Raw genomic sequence first — 18,973 nt, forward strand, 5'->3', positions numbered from 1 at the left:
TGACCCTGGAGGCCTGGATTTGAAGGCCTCTGCTGTAGAGTCTGAGATGGAGCTCTTACATGTTCTCTAAACAGTGAACTGCAGATGTTCAGTCCTGGGAAGATTGACAGCGGCCTTGAATGCTGACCAAAAAGAAATGATTTTTAAACAACAGAATGATGGGATTTTAAAAGTTTGATAATCCTTAACAGACAGGCAAACTGTCAAAACCTTATTAAGATGATCATACTAACTCATAATCAGTTTTTGGAAAACCGCCACCTGACTGTTGTCATGGGCTCTTAAATGGCATCAAGACTTCCTGTGATAAAAAAAACATGCTTCCTTACTAAAACACTACGCACATAAAAATCTGGTATAGTAATCCAGTACATATGAGTTGACAGCTTTCAATTGGTTGCAAACATTATTGGTTCCTTCCTTCCTTTTTTCTTTCTTTCTTTTTTTTTTTTTTTTTTTACACTTTCTTGTTTTGAAGCAATTTTTGTTGACACACGCAAGTTGCTTGCGCAAAAGCAATAATCTACGGTAATTAAATACATCGTGTTTTGAGTCGGCAGAGATTGAAGACAACTGTAATTATATATATTTTTCCTCTAAGAAAACACGCGTGACAGACAAAAACGCTCATGCCCCTAACCAATAAGAAAGAGGATGGGGGAAAGGCGCTCCACCCTCGGCTTGTAAACGCCCACTGACGCGCACGGACTGTTAGGAAACAGTGGCATCGTGTCTTTTTCAGAGAATCATTATATTGCTGTTCGACAGCGTCAAGAAACATTGAAGCTTGAAGTCTTGTTTTCATTGCTGACCATGCGCATTAACAGGTAAGTATGCGGTCCTACAAGTGCGTCTTTTTGCTTACTGCATAACTACTTTAGATTTGCCTGGTTAGAAGCCGATTTTGTTTTAAGTCTTATAAATCATTGAAAAATGTGCAACCATGCCAACATTGGGAGCTTACGCAACTAGTTTCCAAAATGTTAAAAAAGTTGTTGACCAACAGCATGAAAATGAAGAGGTGAAAACAACATTTTTGAGACAAACATCACACAGCTCCTGCATGTTTTGGATGTTTTCACACGCCAGATTCAGATGACCGCACTTCAGCAAAAGCTTGTTAATCAGCCATCAATTATAATCACGTGCAGGAAAAGGACTGAATCACTGGTTTCAAGTAGCACTCTTTTTTTCTAAAACAAAAAACAATCTTTTTGCAAATTCCAAGTTTAAGTTAAAAAAATACATCTTTGTTAACTTACAAGTTCCAAGTTTGGACATGTAAATAAAGCTTTTTTTTTAAATATCTATATTCAAAAAGTTTTTTTTTTTTTGCTTACTTTATAATTTGTGTCTCTGCTTCAACACAACTTACATAATTTAATCATTAATGGGATACCATGAACTGAACTTTGTTACCCGTTCTCTGCAATCCATGTGCTTTTATAATTTAACATTAAAATACAATAAGCTTTTTTTTAGGTTAAATAACTGTTGGTAAACCTTTGCATAAGCTTTTATTTTTGAAAACATCTCTGTTAGTGTAAAATGTCTAAACTAAAATCTTCAGTTTAACTGTTAAACACAACTTATGTGGTGATCAGAGGGTCCAGTGGCCCCAGGGCAACAGTGGCTTGTCACTGTCGGGTTGTGGATATGTGTGTGAATGACCGATGTGTCATTCACACACACACATCAACTTGTTAAGTGCTATGCAAGGAGAAGCTATTTACTAAAGAGATTTGTTGTTCAAGTTGCTGTTTGTTTATTCTGTGGTTGTTTTGTAATCCGTTATTTTGAGTTGTTCTTCTAATCTTATGTTCCAGGTCATCGAGTGGACTCCAAACTGCTCTGCTGGTACTGCTGGCCAGTTGTCAATGCATCTCAGCAAACACCGATACTCTCCTTCCTCCAGAGGTCTCTCAGTACAATGGCACTCTGTATGCAGCCTGCAAAGTGAGACCCAGCACTTCACTTCCTGAGGGGCTTCCCAAGGTATACGGGCAGGTGCTGTTCAAACAGGAGCAGTCTGAGGGAAAGCTTCAAGTCCTCCTTCGGCTCAATGGCTTCCCAGCAGAGGACGCTCCAGAACCCAGAGCCGTGCACATCCATCAGTACGGAGACCTGAGCCGGGGATGCGATTCAACCGGTGGCCACTACAACCCGTTTAGTGTGAACCATCCTAAACACCCGGGAGACTTTGGCAACTTCGTCTCACAGGAAGGACAAATCATTGAGCTGATTGAATCAGAGGCCACCCTGTTTGGAGGCCTGTCTGCGCTCGGAAGAGCGGTGGTGATCCATGAGAAGAGAGACGACCTGGGGCTCGGCGGAGACATCGGGAGCCTGCTCCATGGGAACGCAGGCCGCAGGCTTGCCTGCTGCGTTATCGGGATGTCCTCCTCCAGCGTCTGGAATACGCAGCATGAGCGTTTCGCAAGGCAGCTTAGGAGGAATTAGGTTCACAAGACAGGAGTGTTGTTTGACAGAATTTATCCAAGTGTTGAGTAGTTGGGAGGATAAATTCATGGTTTACTAAGAATTCAATTTTAAGCCAAACGTGCTATAAATGGTACAGTTTATATGTGAACTTTTGTTGACCTTAACTTGAACATTATTGACTTTACTACTCCTCTGAAATTTACTCTAATTACCTGGATAATATGTATTGGACAGCAACTATCATATTTTGTAACGTATTAAAAATAATCAATCCAATCAATATAAAAACTGAGTATTGAGTCTGTTACAAAGTGTCATAATCTGGCCCTTGTGTGCATGTATTTTTTTTTGTTTGTTTTAAACACTTACATTTAGCAGATGTTTAAGAAAACAATCCAAAGATTCATGAAACAGTATTTAGTCTGTCCTCCACGCAAGTTTATCACATATGTATGCACATTGCGCTTTTCATGTCAAATGTTATTCTCACAAATTAACCTATAAAGCAAATCTATTCTTTATAAGTTATGATGGAAGGCATTAGTTATGTTTTTATGCAATGAGGTGCTTCTGTAAAAAGAGCAAAATGATGCAACAGCACAGGGTCAAGTAATGCTTACATACAGACGGAAATTTATTGAGACCCATGGTAATGGACTAAAAAGCCACACCGATTAGTGTAAATTAAAAAGTGCACCAATTCACTTTAACAAGTCACTGGTGGGGAAATAAAATAAAATGGCATTTGAGCGTTACCAAGTCTCCATTACAATTACATGCAAGAGCTTGAGAATAAGCTTGAGCATTTAGGTATAGAAAACAATCCAGGTGGGTTTAGCTTGAAAGAATGAAGAGGTGGAAACTTGCCTCACACAATGATGGATCTGTGATGCTGTGGGCCTGGTTCTTTTTTTAAAGCCTTGGAAACTTTGCTACGAGTGCATAACATTAAGACCCCATTGGAATAACATTCAACACAATTCTTTGCTAGAAAACTGCTAGAAAGATGATCTGAAACATGCTCAAAATCAACACAGTGCTGCAAAACCAGACAAAATCTGTCTTCTGCTATGGACTTCGCAGTCCACAAATGTATCAAAAACCTGCGGGGTGAGCTAAATAAGGGGTTGAAGATCTGAAAAAATTGTGCAAAGACAAATTGTCAAACAACCGTCTCACTATACTCCAACTTGGTGAAAATATGTATAAGACTGTGTGCCGTTTTAGAAAAAGGCAGTTGTGCAATGTATTGACAACATGAGTGCTAACATTAGGCTACCAGCGATTCAGTTTAAAAAAAAATAAAAATCTTAAAATTGCTTTAATTTTCCTACACAATAAATGTACTCATTTGGTATTTTAGAGATTATATTACGGCAATAAAAGGTGAATTTATTTTAAGATGTCTTTAAAAAGGTGCTAACAAAGTTGGTCACCACCGTCTCTATTTCAATAGTTTCAGAGACGACAGCATCTACAGGAAATGTGCTAACAAAATTATCGACGTGATTAAAAAACTAAATCTGAGTGGGTTTTATATCACCACATGCACGTTCCTTCACTGTGAACTAGTTTCAGAGCAACTGCTTTGTAGATTAAAACTTTTAGCACAGTCCACTCTGTGCTTTGCCTTAAAGCAAATAGTTTTTCCATGTTTATGTAATGTTCCTTCATAGATGGGAATAAAATCCCTACAGCCAGCAGTAGGCGCTGTTATAGCAGCAGTTTAAAACAGGATGCTCAGTAATCACACACAGATGCCATCAGGATGTGCAAAACGTGGGGATAAGAGACACACCAAAGATCTCACCAAAGTCAGAACAGCTGACCAAGTTACAAAACCTGATTTTGATCCACAGGATCTTTTCCTAAACGCTACGAGACAAGAGAGCATCTCCTGGAAGACTGTGTGCATCGTCACTGTCGCACACATGCGCCTCCTGATCTGACTGGATGGCCCTCTTCTGCCTATCAATGTTATTGATTTCATTGTTCACGTCAGACTCTATTTCCACCGTTTCTACCCCCCTGTTGCGTTCTTCTGACTCATCGTCTCCTCCAGTGATTGGTTCAAATCTCTCTGACCGTTGACTGAGACTAGACGGTGGGTGGGGTTCACTCAGGCAGGCTGCTTCAGGACCGCAGTCACTCAGCAATGGAGCAGTAGCGCAAGCTGTCGTCTGTGATCCGTCGTGTTTACGACAGTCTTCGTCGTTTGCTGCTTCTGCTTGAGGGCTTGCTGGTTCTTCCTCTGGCAGCTGCTCCGAAAGGGTGAGATGAGATGTTTCCAGGCTGGTAGATGTTTGTGCATCTTCTTGAGAATGTGACCCAGCCGGAGTTGCGCAGACTTGGTTCGGGTCGCTTGGAGAAACACTGACACCTTCAGAAACAAACAAACAAACAAACAAAAAATGCTAATATTTCTGTGGCACAGTTTTATTACAGGCAATTAAAGTTGATAAATGCACCAACTAAATATTTACCTTCCTGTTGGGGAGGATCAAGTGATTCGACTTGTTCAGGTAAATGTGTGTTCAGGATGATAGCATCTTTTCCTCCTATTACCACAAAATATTATGTAAAGTTAGTTTTTATAATATTTGAAGTTTACGTAGCATTATCCGTAAGTCTATATTATAGTAGCTGCAGTTTTGGTGTAATTCCAAAACAGCTACAAATGCTGTATCATAAAAACAATGTCTGCAGTTTTCTGGCCTATCGCCAATTACCGATCTTTTAAAAAACCTAACTTACCGATTCCGAATTTGGCCGATACCATTTTTTTTGTCTGAAATGTTGCTCGGTATATCAAGAAAGTTGCTGAATTGGCAACAATGGGGTAACTGCTGTTAACTGTAAACTTGCAAACATGACCTGGTCGGCCGGTTTGTCAGTCAAACCTCTCTCATGGGAGAAAAGAAAAGCACGGTGGTTGATTTTTAGACCTTTGCTGAGGTTGATAACATCGGTGGATAAGATCGGCTTCACATGTAAAAATTGGCAGATCACAGATCTCCCAAAATTATGGAAATTGGCACCGATAAATTGGCTGGCCGATAAATCGGTGCACACTACTAGCAAACGAATTAAAACATGTTAAATTAGAGAAGCAAGAGTCAATAATAGGGCTGTAACAGTACATGTGTCAAGTAACTCAGGTTGTTCAATGTAGGTCTGATTCAACAGCAAAAACAGTCATGTTGAATATTTGATTCAATCCACTCATTATGAGAGGAGACTAAAAGACTTTGATAAAAAGTTGGATTAAGATCTATGTTTATATAATAAGTGCTACTTCAGGTAAGATGGCTTATTTCTTTTGGCAAATAAAAATAAATGCATAAAAAATAGCTTAGAAATATTTAATCACCAAGGGGAAAACCTCGACTTTTAGTGCATTTAACAGCATTTATTAGATTTGCTCCAGGTTGTGACCCTTCTGGCTTTCCATACGTCCACTGCTCATTTTCCGATATACATCACCAGAAACACAAAATGCTGATAATTTAAAAGTCTTTATGCTCCTGCCAACATCAACAGCTATGTTTACAATGCTTTGGTGTGGAAAGCTTTATAAAGTTTAAAGTTGATCTGGTTACTAACCCCCAGATCAACGTTTTTTTTGTTGTTTTTTTTTTGCTGTTGTTGATAAATTGTGTAAATAGCCCATTTAGGGCTGCATCTTTAAATTTCTCAGCAAATTTGAGCAAATGTTCATGTAAATCTGTTTAGTGTATCTCTAGAGTACAAATAAAACAACCTCACCTGTTTTACAAATATACATGTACTGTTACACCCTGAGTAAATGCTTGCAGACATAAGAAGTAATGCAAAAACCATTAAATTTAAACTTGGGTGAAATAAAATGTGTTGCTATTAGAAGAGCATACTTCCAAATACTCCAAGAGAAACATTATAAGTCAGTCCTCCAGGCAGCAAAGAGAAAAAGAGCATGAGGAGAGGAAATTATTATTCACTTTACTGGTTAGTGACATAAATGTCTGAGTTATCTAAACCAAGATTTGTGTATCCACCTGGAAGACTCCACAATCCAGAAATTTCAAGAGTTTTGAGTTTTTTCTCCAGCTCTGCCACTCGGTTTCCAAGAATCCTAGTCACAACGGAGGAAAAAAAACAACAAAAAAACACAATCATCAACTCCAATTACAAACCCCCCCCCCAAAAAAACATTTGTGCTAATGTCAGATCCACAAATTTAAAGAGTAAACAACGGGACGTGAGAAAGAGTAACAATTTCAGTACTTGTTGATTTGGCGTTGGTGCTGGATGACCATGTTCTTCTCGTGGATCGTTTCCAGCAGAGCCGTCGCCAGAGACTTGAGGTCTGAGATAGACTGAGGAGTCACTGGCAAACTGCAGCCGTTTTCTTCAGAGAGCAAGAGCTCCTTCACTGCAATCCACACCCCACCAATTACGGTTCACAGCAAAGGCCATTCATCACGAGACAAGGCTAATCAAGATTTAGAAACTAATCTGTTTATGAGAGATTCCTGACCTTGTTTAGCAGAAAGAACCCCCGTCAGAGCGCTGCTGTTGGGTTTGCCGCTCATTTTAGAGTTCTTCCTGCTCTCCAGGGCGCTCTGAAATTCATCATCAAGAATAAAGTTTGGACTGAATAAATTACATGTAAAAAAAAAATGTAAAAGAATGTAAAAGAAGAGCAATAAAAGAAAAGAAAAAATAAAGTAATTGTAGCTACCTTGTATTTCACCAAGTTTCCTTTAAGCAGGTTTACCTCTTCTTGAAGTTGACGGAGTCGCTCATGCAAGTACCTGTAAAAATGTAAATCTTCCATAAGGAAAGCCCCAGTAATATTGAGTTAGCCAGTAAAAAAAGCACAAAAAAAAGAGAGAGCATATTTCTAACCGAAACGATAAAATATTGATAATACGGGGTTACGCACAGAGTCCATTAAAATGGTTTTTAAAAATCGCCCCACCTGTTCTCCATGCACAGGGCGTCTATGTCCAGGAATCGGCTCTCATCGTTCCCCATGATGTGGTTCATTTCAACGTTGAGCCGGTGAGCCTTCTGCTGGAACACGTCCCGCTCAGCTCGCACGTCCTGGAGCTCGTCCGTCAGCGACTTCACGCTGTGCACCAGCACCTCGTTCTGCAAGAATAAAATTCAACGATAAAATATGCTGTAATAATAAACAATAAAGTAAAATTTTAAAAAAATGACTGAATAAATATTTAGTTAATAAAATAAAAAGTAAAAGTACAACCATAAATAAAGTAAAATAACCTGAGTTTCATTTTAAGCAGATACAGTTCGTGGAAGCTCAAAAACAGATCATAGCAGAACAGTTTCCTAAAACTAGACAGAATGTTCAATTTTCGCTTACAAGTGAAGCAAAAAAAAAAACATACATTCAATTCTGCCGCGGTAAGCACACTGCCGACATTCAGTCGTCAAAACGGTACAGCCTTGCTGCCTTTATATTTGCCAAAACAGCACAAACTACAAAAAGGTGCGGGCTGATTAAATGACGGCAAAGCTGTTGGAGAATATCCTGCTAGGAGTCTAAACCGAGCAGTCACCTGTTCCCTCGCTTGCTCCAGCTGTTTCACAAGATCCTCTCTCTCGTGTGCTGGAAAATGTCGAGCTCCGACTTCCTCATCCCCCAGCCTCTGCTTGGTGATGGTCATCCGCAGAAGCTGCAGGAAGACAGCAAAGGAGCTCTAAAGATGTTATGTTGTGGTTAGACTCATTGTTTTCCTCCAATCAACTCTCATTTCATCTCTCACATTTTGCTGTGTATTGATGCAACAAAAGACGTACCTTGTTGTCACCCTGAGCTTCCAGCAGTCGCTGTTTGAGCTCCTTCATCTCCTCAGAAAGCTGACTGCTTCGTTCTCTGGAGTCCCTCAGCAGCTGAGCTAAATTCACCTGAGTGACAAAAAGCACAAATAATCTCATGTAAAGAAGAGCTGGGAATTCTGTATTATTATTGTATAGCTGCTCCCCCAGAGAGGGCCTGAGTCAGCAGGCTTCTACTCCGTCATCAATACTGTCTCATTTGGTCCTTAAACAGCCACTGTGTCAGCGAAGACACATGCTGTGTGCGCAGATTATTCTGCTGAATGTCTGTGGTGTCACTGGAAACTTAAAGCACGGTTTGAGCAAACAATATAATCAGGATGAAATCACTCACTTGGTTCCTCTTGTCAGGTGGCAGAGAGAGATCCCCATCCTGTTAGTTGTAAAAGTGGAGAACACAATGTAAACACTGATTCTATCCTCTGTTCTGCTCTCTTATAAGAAATCTTTTAAACTTCAGCTTACAATAAGTTCTCTGTACTTCTTTTTGAGCCCCTGGTGTCGCTCCCGGAGCTGGTTGGCCATCAGTTTGTACTGATCCCTCTCCTGCTGACAGGTATCCAACTCCTTTGACAGTATCAGAAGAGCTTCCTTTTTACTGTCCAGCTTACGCTTACAAACCAGGAACTGCACAGAGGGAAGACGTAGCGTGACGTTAGTTTTCGGTAACTAAGCATCCTGAAAGTTACAGTCTCTGAATCCATGAAGTAGACATTTATTAGAACCCTAACCCTATAGAACACAGGCAGGTCAAAGAGGAAGTTTTAGAGAAGTTGGGTTATAAAACAACATTGCAATCAAAAAAATAAATCTCACAGCGCATTGTTCAATAATTCAAAAATGGAAAGAATATGACACAACTCCAAACCTACCAAGTCATGACCTTGATGCATTAGACATCGGGAAAGCTAACACTGCAAATCCCCCTGAACACACCATCTCCAGTGAAACATGGTAAGTGGCAGCATCAGACTGTGGGGTTGCTTTTATTAAGCACCGACAGCAAAACTGTTCAAAGACGATGGTGAGATTGAAGGAGCCATCGCAAATCCAGGACACTGAGTGTGGAGTAAGTTGAAATTGCTTATCTGACTAAAAAGAATTATGGAGAAAAATACATTTTTCTAGCGGGTAAAGACACACCTTTAAAGATTTACAGCTGTAAACTGCAGCACAAAGTGGTTCTGCAAAAAAAAAAAAAATTTATTCAAAGCCACTGAATACATTTCAGCACTACTTCTTCAAAGAAAATAAGAAAAGAAATTAACAGCGAATCGCTGCTCTTCCACCAAACAAATAGTGTCACCTTATGTTTCCCAATAAGTTTGTAACGTGAAAAAATATTGAAAAGTCATGCTGGAAATACTTGTACTCGAGTACTGACATTGTACTCGTCAGTGAAGCCACAAGGAAATAAACAAGTATTTCCTCATACTAGAACAGCTTCAGAGAGACTGCAGCAGCAGCAGCAGAGATTTTTACACATCATGTTAAACTGAATTAGATTGTATAGCTGCCCGTGACATGAATACTGTTAGTTTTAGTTTAAATAAAGTGACCTTACTGTGTGTTGCTGGACATTTACTGTAGTCCATCCTAATGGGATGCATTAGTGGACATTTCCACGCTCTCTCCTCAGTCTCACCTCATTAAGCAGCCCCTGCCAGTCGCTTTCGCTCCTCCTGGACGGATCCATCTCACCTTTCGATTCAACCGATTCAAGTTTACCAAAAATCCGCCTGAGTTTCAGCTTTGCATCACTGCGTCAGTTCGGCACAGTTCAGAGACACCTCGCATTATCAAATTGGATTAGCTGATGGAGGACGTGAACTGCATCACTTCCGCTAAGGCCTCAACGTCACTTTTGCGTCATGGTGCATTCACGAGCGCAGTTAAATTAAGCTACGCCATGTAATATCTGGCCGAGTCAAATTGTTATATTTATCAAATTTAGGCATAATGTTTTGACACTGGGGCGTAAAACATTTCCAGAGATGTCAAAAGTACTCACCTTCTCTACTCAAGTATGAAACAATATTCTATTAAAAGCAAAAGTACAGGCTATTGTGGAAGCCAGTTTCCGCCACTGTGGTCAAAATATAAAATAAATTATCTCATTATTTTGAGATACTATCTCATTATAGAGTGATGATTTATTTAAATTTTTAACAGAGTTGTGGAAACGGGCTTCCATAGGTTAAACTGCTTTACTAAAGTAAAAGTAAAAATGTACAATTTTTGAAATTTTACTTACGCACAAAAAGTCTAAAGTAGTTTTCATCTTCTAGAATACAAAATTACTTTCAATACATGCAAAATACTTCAAAAGTTTTTTTTGTTGTTGACAAAATAAACAAAAGTGTATTTCAGAAAGCTTTATTGTACATTTTTAATAAACAATTTATGATAATTATGATATTACTTAAAGTTTGATCAAAAGACCCAAAATTTATGGAGAGCGAATGGTTTCAATAAATTGATGACACTTTAAATAGTTATTTCACAAGTGTCATTTGGCACTTTCAACTCTCCATTGGTCAGGTCATAGGCCTACTTAAGTAACAATTTAGTATTTTGAAAATGTACATTTTTCTTTTTTCTTAAAAGCCAGTTCATCCCTAATATAGCTTTAGGGATAAAAACTATGTGAGGGATATAGTTTTATATATTTATATACATTTTCACTGTTTCTCTAAATTGTTATAAAACTGTATTAGAGGTATACCGGGTAGTAAAAATGATGTCTCTCTTTCCTGAGTACTTAATACATTTGTGAATTTAAATAGAAGACACAATAAAACACATTCCATTCCATCTAGTTTGGTCAAACAATTTTTAATGCAGTTCCTCAATTCGTTTTTACACTAACCTAGTTGTATGTTAAAGATTCTAATGACTGCTTTAGGGTTAGCAGAAAGGAAAACATATATAAACATAACCACAGAGTCAGATAAAGTAGCTGTGGGAAGGAAAATATAGATTTTTTTTGTTACCTAGATAAAGATCTGGACAAAAATACAAAAACATATTGCTTATAGGGGTTAACATTATAAAGCGTTCATCTGTCACACAGTCAGACCTACACCATAGCATGATTTGTGTGGTCAGATCTGTGCAGCAGGTGACAATTATAGAAACAATTCTCCATTCAGCAAAGAAATTGGTCACACATTAGAGGAATAGTGACAATTTCCTCCTCACAATTTCTGAAGTTATAGCAGCACTCAACTTCTCATTTTTATTTATATACTTTGCATAGATAACAACAAATCGTACATATTTCTTGCTGTCAATCAGGCACTGGGTTGCAAAAGCTTGTTATGATTATAAACTTAAGCTCGTGCGAGTTACCTACTGCATTCAGTTTATTATTGATCAAGAAAAAAATCCTCACATTCAGTCATATCAGTGAAGTTAGAGGAAAATCTGAAGTGATTCTGTTACCTGAACATTAACAGTTTCTGAACGCTCTTCCCTGATGAGTAATAGACTATAATCAGCTCAAATGTCTTGTTTTTTGTGTATTTTGACTGTTGGATTTGCTGAATTTTGATCCCATAGCGAATCATGGGCTACACAAATAATATGTTGTCTACATAATCCTGAATGGATTGGCCAAGTCATAGTTTCCAAAGGCTGTTAGCCAGAACTGACACTCTCTGGCTCAGCTCTATTTTGTTTGCTAGGATTATTATAAAAGCCAACACAGAATAAGAATCTGCTTTGCCATAACATTATCTTCATGCAACTTAATTTCCAAGATTGCTGTTGCTTTTAGTAGTCCATTATGCTAAATTTTTGTCTGATTTGCAGAACCATCCTGGCAGTTTTCATAGTGAACAAACCCATAAATCTGATTGCATAAGTAAGGTTATACAGCATGTCAAACTCTTTTGTAAGTGTTCACACCATTTCAGTTTAAGAAGCTCTTCTTTGGTCTTTTACAAACTCAGGTCTACAAACACATGCTCAAAGACCATGGATTTTCCCTTCAGGCTGGAGGAGAAGATGAAACTCCTGCGATCAGTGGTCACAACAGTAAACGAACGGGGTGACTGCACGTAAATATCCTTGAACTTATGAAATGTTTTCGTCTCAGTGTCCCACAGGTGTATCTGCGTGAAAGAGTAATCGCTGCCGAGAGCTAAGTAATGTCTATCTGCAAAGGTAAAAGGTTGGAGGATCATTGCTCCTCTAGAGGGAAGTGCCTGCACCTCAGTAAACTGCTTATTGACCCACTTAATGACTTTGGAGTCACCGATGTAGCAAGCCAGGGCCAAGAACAGTTCCCCCTCCACTCGAAATGCTTTGACTGATACTACATCGTCAACATTTGGGATGTCACTGTGAAGGATGAACTTAAGGGTGCTTTTGTTCCACAGGTAGATGACAGGTGACTGGGAGCGGCTTGCTAAAACTAGATAGAACTTCCCATCCACCTCAACAATCTCAGCATCTGTATCACGAAACCATTCATGGAGGAACTGGTAGGAATGGAAACCGGTCTCGTTGCGGTCTGGGAGGTCAGTCCACTTGTAAAGAGTAGACATGCCTGCCTTGGAACTGTCCACAATCAGAAAATACCAGTTCCCGTCCATCTGAAAGACCTCCATGTCATTCGGCTTTGAGATGTTGAAGACCTCAATGGTTTGGAACTTGGTGAACTTGTTTTGCTGCTCATCAAACTTGTAAATGTGGGAGCCTCCAAAGAGCTGAGTGATTATTACCAGGACGTGGTTTTCTATCAGAAAGGACTTACATCCGACAACAGATTTTCCTGTAAAGAGAAAAAGGGTTGTCAGTTTTAAATACCTCTCCCAGTGTAACATGCTGTTTAGCCATGCACAAGCTTACGACAAATGTAAGTTTGTGAAAACTCCCCGATATCATTTCAGCAAGATAACAATTATATAGTGTGATACGTGATATAGTAAAAAAAAAAGCAAAGCTCTTAATGTCCTTCATGATGCATTCTCTAGAACGGTCCTCTGTTGTTGGGAACGCATGTCACAAAATCTTTAGAACTGAATTGAGCAGCCTTGATGAAACCGACCCGGAAATCTCATTTAACTCAAAGGGTCATGCTTTTGATTACACAGGACAATGGCAATATTTCCGTACAAAATGGCATCAAACCACTGCAGTTTTCTGCTGCCGTAGCCCTTTGCTTACCTGTAATGTTGTCAAATTTTCTGAAATTCATTTCGATATGATCCCACTCCATGATCACACAGCTGTTGGAGTTAGGGGCAGCAAAGGCCACAAAGATGTCCTCCTTAAATGAAAAAATGTCTGCCGACATGGACTGAATAGGAATAGACTGATGACGCACAAAATCTGGCAAAAGAAATAAAAAGACAAAAAGAAGAGTTTTTGAATTAAGGAACTGTTTAAACAGCAATTTGAGTAGTGGCAACCTTTATCTTTGGAGGACTACAGCTATCAAATTCAGCAGTAAGAGCCATAGATGCACTTCTGATACACTGATAGTATAAATGCTTACAATACTATAGTCAAAAGACAGAAACCTGCTTTTAATTGTTCTTTTGGCTTTAGATTTAGCCCTATACATAGTATAAGTTATTTCAGCACATTCTCTAGCAAAGGCTTTCCCACACATAGTTTATGGGAGGGGTACATTGAAGTACATCATTCATTATTTATAAAAACTCTTTTAGCAATTACCTGGATCAGTTGTGTTTTTCCTGCCTGCATGCCATGTTCAGTGTATACCTGCTGTAATTAAAAATTTCTCTTTTTGGATGAACACTAACAATACATAACTGTAACAAAATGGCAAAGAACTATGTTTAAAAATAACTGGTAATAGTTCATAGCGCCACCATCAAAACACATATTGTTTAATAACTTTGCCTGGCTTCTGGAAAATAATGTTTTTAGGAAATATCAGTGAATTATTTGGACACCATAGCTGGGAGCATAAAACAAGAGCATTCCAGGGAAAAGACTCATGTACTATCTGTGAAGCATGAAGGTGAAATGTCAAGATTTGGAGGTGTTTTGCTGTGGCAGACTCTGGGCAGCTCAACATCATGGTATCCACCTTAAATCTTATTTTGTCAGAGGCTGTTTGAAGGAAATGTGCGCTGACCTTGCGTTTCTTGTTTTTATGTGTGCATCCATACTCTGTCATGTCCTGTTGAATAATTAAACCACTTAATAGATTTTTTTTTTTTTATCAATTTTTTTGTTCTTAACCTGAGCGCTTCCCTTTTGCTGCTGTCTTTCTCTGAAAAGTGCCATTGTTCTTACCTGTAGAAATGCACTCGCCCGGTGGAATAGGGAGGTCATTGAGCCGCTTGCCCTTCATGTCACTGGGGCCTGCGCAAAAGACATCTGATACGGAGGCGTTTGTGTTTTTCAGCCACATCATCAGCCATTTGTTCTCACAAGTGCACTGGAAGGAGTTGCCTCGCAGATCCCTGGTGGAAAAAGGGAACAGTGAGGATTTATGGCCGATGTGACCCTGATGCTCAGAGCCTTACAGATAAAAAAACATGTTTGAGCAATAGATGTGTACCTGTGTGTTCTACCATCTTTGTACCTAAATGACTCAGACATTATTTCAATATTACAGGCCCAATAGCAAAACAATAACAAATAAATTACCATCAGCAGATAATCGGTATCGTAATGTTAATTTGCCATAGGACAGAAAAAAACATTAGCAAAGCCTTGACAGTGGACTTGACAGATACATTACTCATCATTCAGTTTCTAGGGAATCACTATTTGGGAATAATTCAAAGACCCTCAGAAAGCCCATCTAAAAAACACCACTGCAAAAGTTTGCACAAAAAAAATCTTGCTTCTTGGATATTAAAAAATAAGGGATGCATCGAGACTTTGTGCTGCTTCAGTCTTGAGGGACTTAAAGAAGAACAGCATGATCAGCTTCACTTTGAAACACATTATGGAAAAAGTAGATGACTGCTTTCTCTCTCTGTGACTCTTACACAAACACACACAGACATATACACACACTGCTGATACCGCAACTGCTTACTCACAGCTCTAGCAACGAATCCAAGTCGAAGAACAGATCTCTTGGCAGAAACCGTATCTTGTTATTTGCCAGGGAGCTGCACCGAACACACAAAGGGACAATAAATGCCTTCTTTGCCTGTTCAGTATCTTCTGTGATTTTCAGAGACAGGTGCACAGGGCTTACAGATGGGTGAGGGTTCGCAGACCTCTGAAGGCATTTTTGGTGATTGTGTCGATCTTGTTTCGTTCAATGAATCTGTGATTTAGTCACAAAAGACCAGATGAGATATAGATGGTAATTCAAGGGATATGATTTAATAATTAAAGCAGGTAATGCATACCTATTTAGCTATTTTTATCATACAACAATTAGTAACACATTTTATTTGAATTTTTATGCTCAACCTGCTCAACCAACCCAAAATAGTGCACATCTGAGAAGTAGAAAAAATATATAAATACTTTATCAAAATTCTGACATTCCTTATTATACAACCCATATAAATTAATATTTGGTATAACACCCTTTCACTGTAACAACAGGTGTGAGTCTTTGGGGGTATGTTTCTTCCACCTTTGCTTGTCTAGAAATAAAATGTTGCTTAGGTACAGTTTGAAAAATAGCTTTTGAATCTTTCTACGGATTTCAGCGATCTCTAGAGAGTTGTGAATTAACATTAACAGCCCATTTGTTTAGATTGGCATTTCTCTCTTTGCGGTGAAGGATGTTTGTTTACAGCGCAGGCAATTTCCGGTAAGATTCATAGTCTCAAACTGGCGCGTTATATGTCACGGACAAACGTTAGCAATCAGATAACATTTAAAGCCTCGACACAGTCCACGCCTCCAGGAAGTATTCTCAACAGTGACTTTCTGTACAAAGCAAAGCATACTCTTTCAAATTTCAAATGACATATTTGAAGCTTGGGGTGTTGTTTTGTAACCCAACGCCTATCCTTCTTTGCTAATGTTTTCTAGCAAATCTCTGAAGAAAACAACCATATTCATTCTGAGATTACCATGCATGGCTTGACTGCTTATTAGTTAGGTGACTTTTAAATACCCTTGATTTTATTCATAGGGAAAGGGAGTAAACAGGGATGATTAGTAATCTACACAATATTATGTTAAAAACCATATATACCATTTGTTTTAGCCATTTTAAACTAATTTATTTAGTCTAACTTGTTAACTGCTAAGAAAATAAATTCACATGTGTTTTGCTGTCAGATTTAGAAAAACATTGAATTTCAGTGTTACTGATAAACTAAGTAAAAAATAAAAAATTATGAAAACATGCAGTGAAATAAATGCCTGAACTACTCACAAATACTCTAGATGAGACAGACCAGAGAAGGCATCATCTTTGATTGCGGTCAAAGAATTAGAGTTGAGAAGCCTGCAAAAGATGCACAAAATAAAGCAGAAACCTCCTGTCTTTGAAAGTTTGTATTTTTTGTGCATACCCCAGTCATTAGTAGGACAACTAAACCCAGCAAAGCTACTAAAGTTAAATATAATCACTAATCCTCTGCGTTTCATGGCACTTACAGCAACTGAAGGGAAGGCATGAGAGCAAACATCCCCTCTGTGATTTCCGCAACGGATCCATTAACTACGCTTCTATGGTGAAGCACAGAGAGGACATCTTAACACCAAACACAAACTAAACCAGAGCCAAGACATATTTATTTCCCACATTAAGCACAATTTATCTCATTACCTTCTCGGGCTATTTCGTTTTGAGTGAAACTCTTTTCCCCGGTTGTTTACTTACAGTGAGTTGATCTCCGTCGGGATGGTCCGGGGGATCTGGGAAGCCCCGACGCAAATGAGAGTCTCCTTGGAGCAGGTGCATCCTGAAGGGCATTTAACGATCCTTCTGGATTCCGCTGCTCCTAAAAAGCACAACAACAGAAAAACAACCGCTGACCAACGCGCAGCATGTGCCATTTTGCTCCTTCACGCTGGGAATAAAAGACTGAAGAGACGGCGGTCAGGTTTAGCCGCTGATGCGCGACATCGGTATGCAGCAGCAGCAGCAGCAGCACAGAGAAAAGCCCTGACACAGACTGTTACGGCTGCAGCTGCGAACAGGAAGGCTGCTGAGCTTTGGCAAAAAATAACAATCAATCAATGCATGATGAGTAATTATATTTGGTTTCAGGGAAAGCTGCTAATAAGATAATTTATAAAATAAAAATAAAAATAATAATAATAATAATATAATTTAAGCTGAAAGAGCGTATTTCTGAAAAAAAAGTTTAGAATATTTATAGGGTTTCAGTTCAGTACCATGCATTATAATATATTATATATTTGACTATTCCAGTAGTTAAACCTAATTTGATTCATTTATTTATTTAAGACCTGTGTCGTATTTCTGAGTCAGATTTTAATGTAACCATGCATCAGTAGTATCATGTTTATAATTTTTATTTCTGGTTTCTAGAATTTTACCTCTACTCCACAAATTTTTGAGTTGGCAGTGAAGATAAAATTTCAATCCAAACAAACTTTTGGCTTGTCATTTTTAAAAGTTCATTTTTAAAAATATCATCTTGCATGTACATGTGAGCTGCAAAGAGGAACCCATGGAGTTTTAGATCAAATCATGAAAATCCTGCAGACTGAATGAAGTTTAACATTAAAACTGAAACTAAAACTATACTTATCCATTTTAAGCAGAGAAACGTCATATGATGTTATACAACAATACCGTACAAAGAAAAGGAATTTTATTTTTAATTACGTCAGTTTTGGTCCTTGCATTGTTTCAAAAGACAGAAAAAGTCAAGCGCTGCAGTGGAGCTATGAGTGCAGGTACAGGAGCACACCGCTAGAGGGAAGCTTTTGATAGAGAAATGAGAAGAAGCAACTTGTCTTAGAAATAAAATCACTGTTCTGGTTTTATCTTTTGTAAAACAGCCTTTGTATTGTAGTTTTTTTGTTGTTGTTAAATGCAGACATGTGATTTTTGTACTTTATTGATTAATTTTAGTTAGTAATCCATAATGAAATTGTCTATCTTAAACACTCTTCAAAATAGGAAAGATAAAAAAAAAATAACCTATTCCTATTCAAGTAAGCAGAGGTGCGCTGATATTTTTATGCCAGGATATGACAACAAATAGCTTCTTTACACTCACCTACATATATGACCAGTGCAAAAATGAGAATGTTTAAACAGACTGGAACAGAGACAAGCAAGTTTGAATGAGTTTATTTTTCACCACACATAGCAATGCAGATGGTACAGGTGTTAAAGACATTACCAAAGCTGGAGAAGTTCTGTCTTTGTTTCTTATTGTTTTGGCTTTACTGACTTGTCACACAACTGAATGAAGTAAAGAATACATAAAAATGCATCCAAAATATAGGATGTGTATTGCACCCAAAAAATTCTGCAAAATGTTGGATAATTCACAGAACAATAAAGATATCCAATGTCCCATTAGCCAGTAACAAGGTGCTAACCTTTGCAGGAGCTCCATCAGCCTGTGAATATGAGTGAAACCAAATAACTGGGAGCAACCAAACATGTCTGCCGTGGCTGGCATGATTCATGACAACTCTGCCTCTTGCATTGCTGTTTTTATGATCCCTAAACACTTACAGGCAACATGCGAGCTGAAACCAGATGATGCTCAGCAAAAGCTGCTTCACTTCCAAGTTTCTC

At 38.5% G+C, this 18,973-nt stretch overlaps 3 protein-coding genes across 5 annotated transcripts; 1 reads left to right on the top strand and 2 right to left on the bottom strand.

Moving 5' to 3' along the window:
• Nucleotides 1–660: 660 nt before the first annotated feature.
• LOC103466079 (superoxide dismutase 3) lies at nucleotides 661–2,730 on the top strand. The gene is made up of 2 exons (XM_008411432.3): nucleotides 661–827; nucleotides 1,827–2,730. The coding sequence occupies exons 1-2, from the start codon at nucleotides 814–816 to the stop codon at nucleotides 2,458–2,460; spliced, it is 648 nt and encodes a 215-aa protein (XP_008409654.1). The 5' UTR covers nucleotides 661–813; the 3' UTR covers nucleotides 2,461–2,730.
• Nucleotides 2,731–3,052: 322 nt separating this feature from the next.
• Nucleotides 3,053–10,143, bottom strand: LOC103466069 (coiled-coil domain-containing protein 149-like). 3 transcript variants are annotated; one of them, XM_081608100.1, is made up of 14 exons: nucleotides 9,932–10,143; nucleotides 9,430–9,470; nucleotides 8,752–8,913; nucleotides 8,621–8,659; nucleotides 8,248–8,355; nucleotides 8,007–8,123; nucleotides 7,403–7,575; nucleotides 7,163–7,235; nucleotides 6,959–7,043; nucleotides 6,706–6,853; nucleotides 6,477–6,553; nucleotides 6,333–6,368; nucleotides 4,926–5,000; nucleotides 3,053–4,822 (listed from the first exon to the last, which is right to left on the bottom strand). In XM_081608100.1, exons 3-14 carry the CDS (start codon nucleotides 8,809–8,811, stop codon nucleotides 4,311–4,313), a joined length of 1,503 nt encoding a protein of 500 aa, XP_081464226.1. In that variant the 5' UTR covers nucleotides 8,812–8,913; nucleotides 9,430–9,470; nucleotides 9,932–10,143; the 3' UTR covers nucleotides 3,053–4,310. The 3 variants fall into 3 exon arrangements, with proteins under 3 accessions (XP_081464226.1, XP_008409620.1, XP_008409640.1); XM_008411398.3 differs by lacking the exon at nucleotides 9,430–9,470; XM_008411418.3 differs by lacking the exons at nucleotides 6,333–6,368; nucleotides 9,430–9,470.
• Nucleotides 10,144–11,105: 962 nt separating this feature from the next.
• Nucleotides 11,106–17,383, bottom strand: LOC103466060 (leucine-rich repeat LGI family member 2). Its single transcript, XM_008411386.3, has 8 exons — nucleotides 17,072–17,383; nucleotides 16,846–16,917; nucleotides 16,622–16,693; nucleotides 15,479–15,550; nucleotides 15,318–15,389; nucleotides 14,560–14,729; nucleotides 13,459–13,623; nucleotides 11,106–13,063 (listed from the first exon to the last, which is right to left on the bottom strand). The coding sequence occupies exons 1-8, from the start codon at nucleotides 17,245–17,247 to the stop codon at nucleotides 12,228–12,230; spliced, it is 1,635 nt and encodes a 544-aa protein (XP_008409608.2). The 5' UTR covers nucleotides 17,248–17,383; the 3' UTR covers nucleotides 11,106–12,227.
• Between the last annotated feature and the right edge of the window lie 1,590 nt (nucleotides 17,384–18,973).

The sequence above is a fragment of the Poecilia reticulata genome, chromosome 1, assembly GCF_904066995.2.
Source record: "Poecilia reticulata chromosome 1, P_reticulata-male-v2, whole genome shotgun sequence".
Classification (NCBI taxonomy): Eukaryota; Metazoa; Chordata; class Actinopteri; order Cyprinodontiformes; family Poeciliidae; genus Poecilia; species Poecilia reticulata.

Excerpts from the sequence above, each read along its gene's own strand:
- LOC103466069 (XM_008411398.3), bottom strand. The coding sequence starts at position 9,982 with ATGGATCCGTCCAGGAGGAGCGAAAGCGACTGGCAGGGGCTGCTTAAT. Across the intron at positions 6,854-6,958 it reads GGTTCTTTCTGCTAAACAAG|TGAAGGAGCTCTTGCTCTCT; the intron begins GTCAGGAATCTC and ends TGTGGATTGCAG. Across the intron at positions 5,001-6,332 it reads TTCTCTTGGAGTATTTGGAA|GAGGAAAAGATGCTATCATC; the intron begins GTATGCTCTTCT and ends TTGTGGTAATAG.
- LOC103466060 (XM_008411386.3), bottom strand. The coding sequence starts at position 17,247 with ATGGCACATGCTGCGCGTTGGTCAGCGGTTGTTTTTCTGTTGTTGTGC. Across the intron at positions 15,551-16,621 it reads CTGTCTCATCTAGAGTATTT|ATTCATTGAACGAAACAAGA; the intron begins GTGAGTAGTTCA and ends ACTAAATCACAG. Across the intron at positions 15,390-15,478 it reads CTGCGAACCCTCACCCATCT|CTCCCTGGCAAATAACAAGA; the intron begins GTAAGCCCTGTG and ends TGTTCGGTGCAG.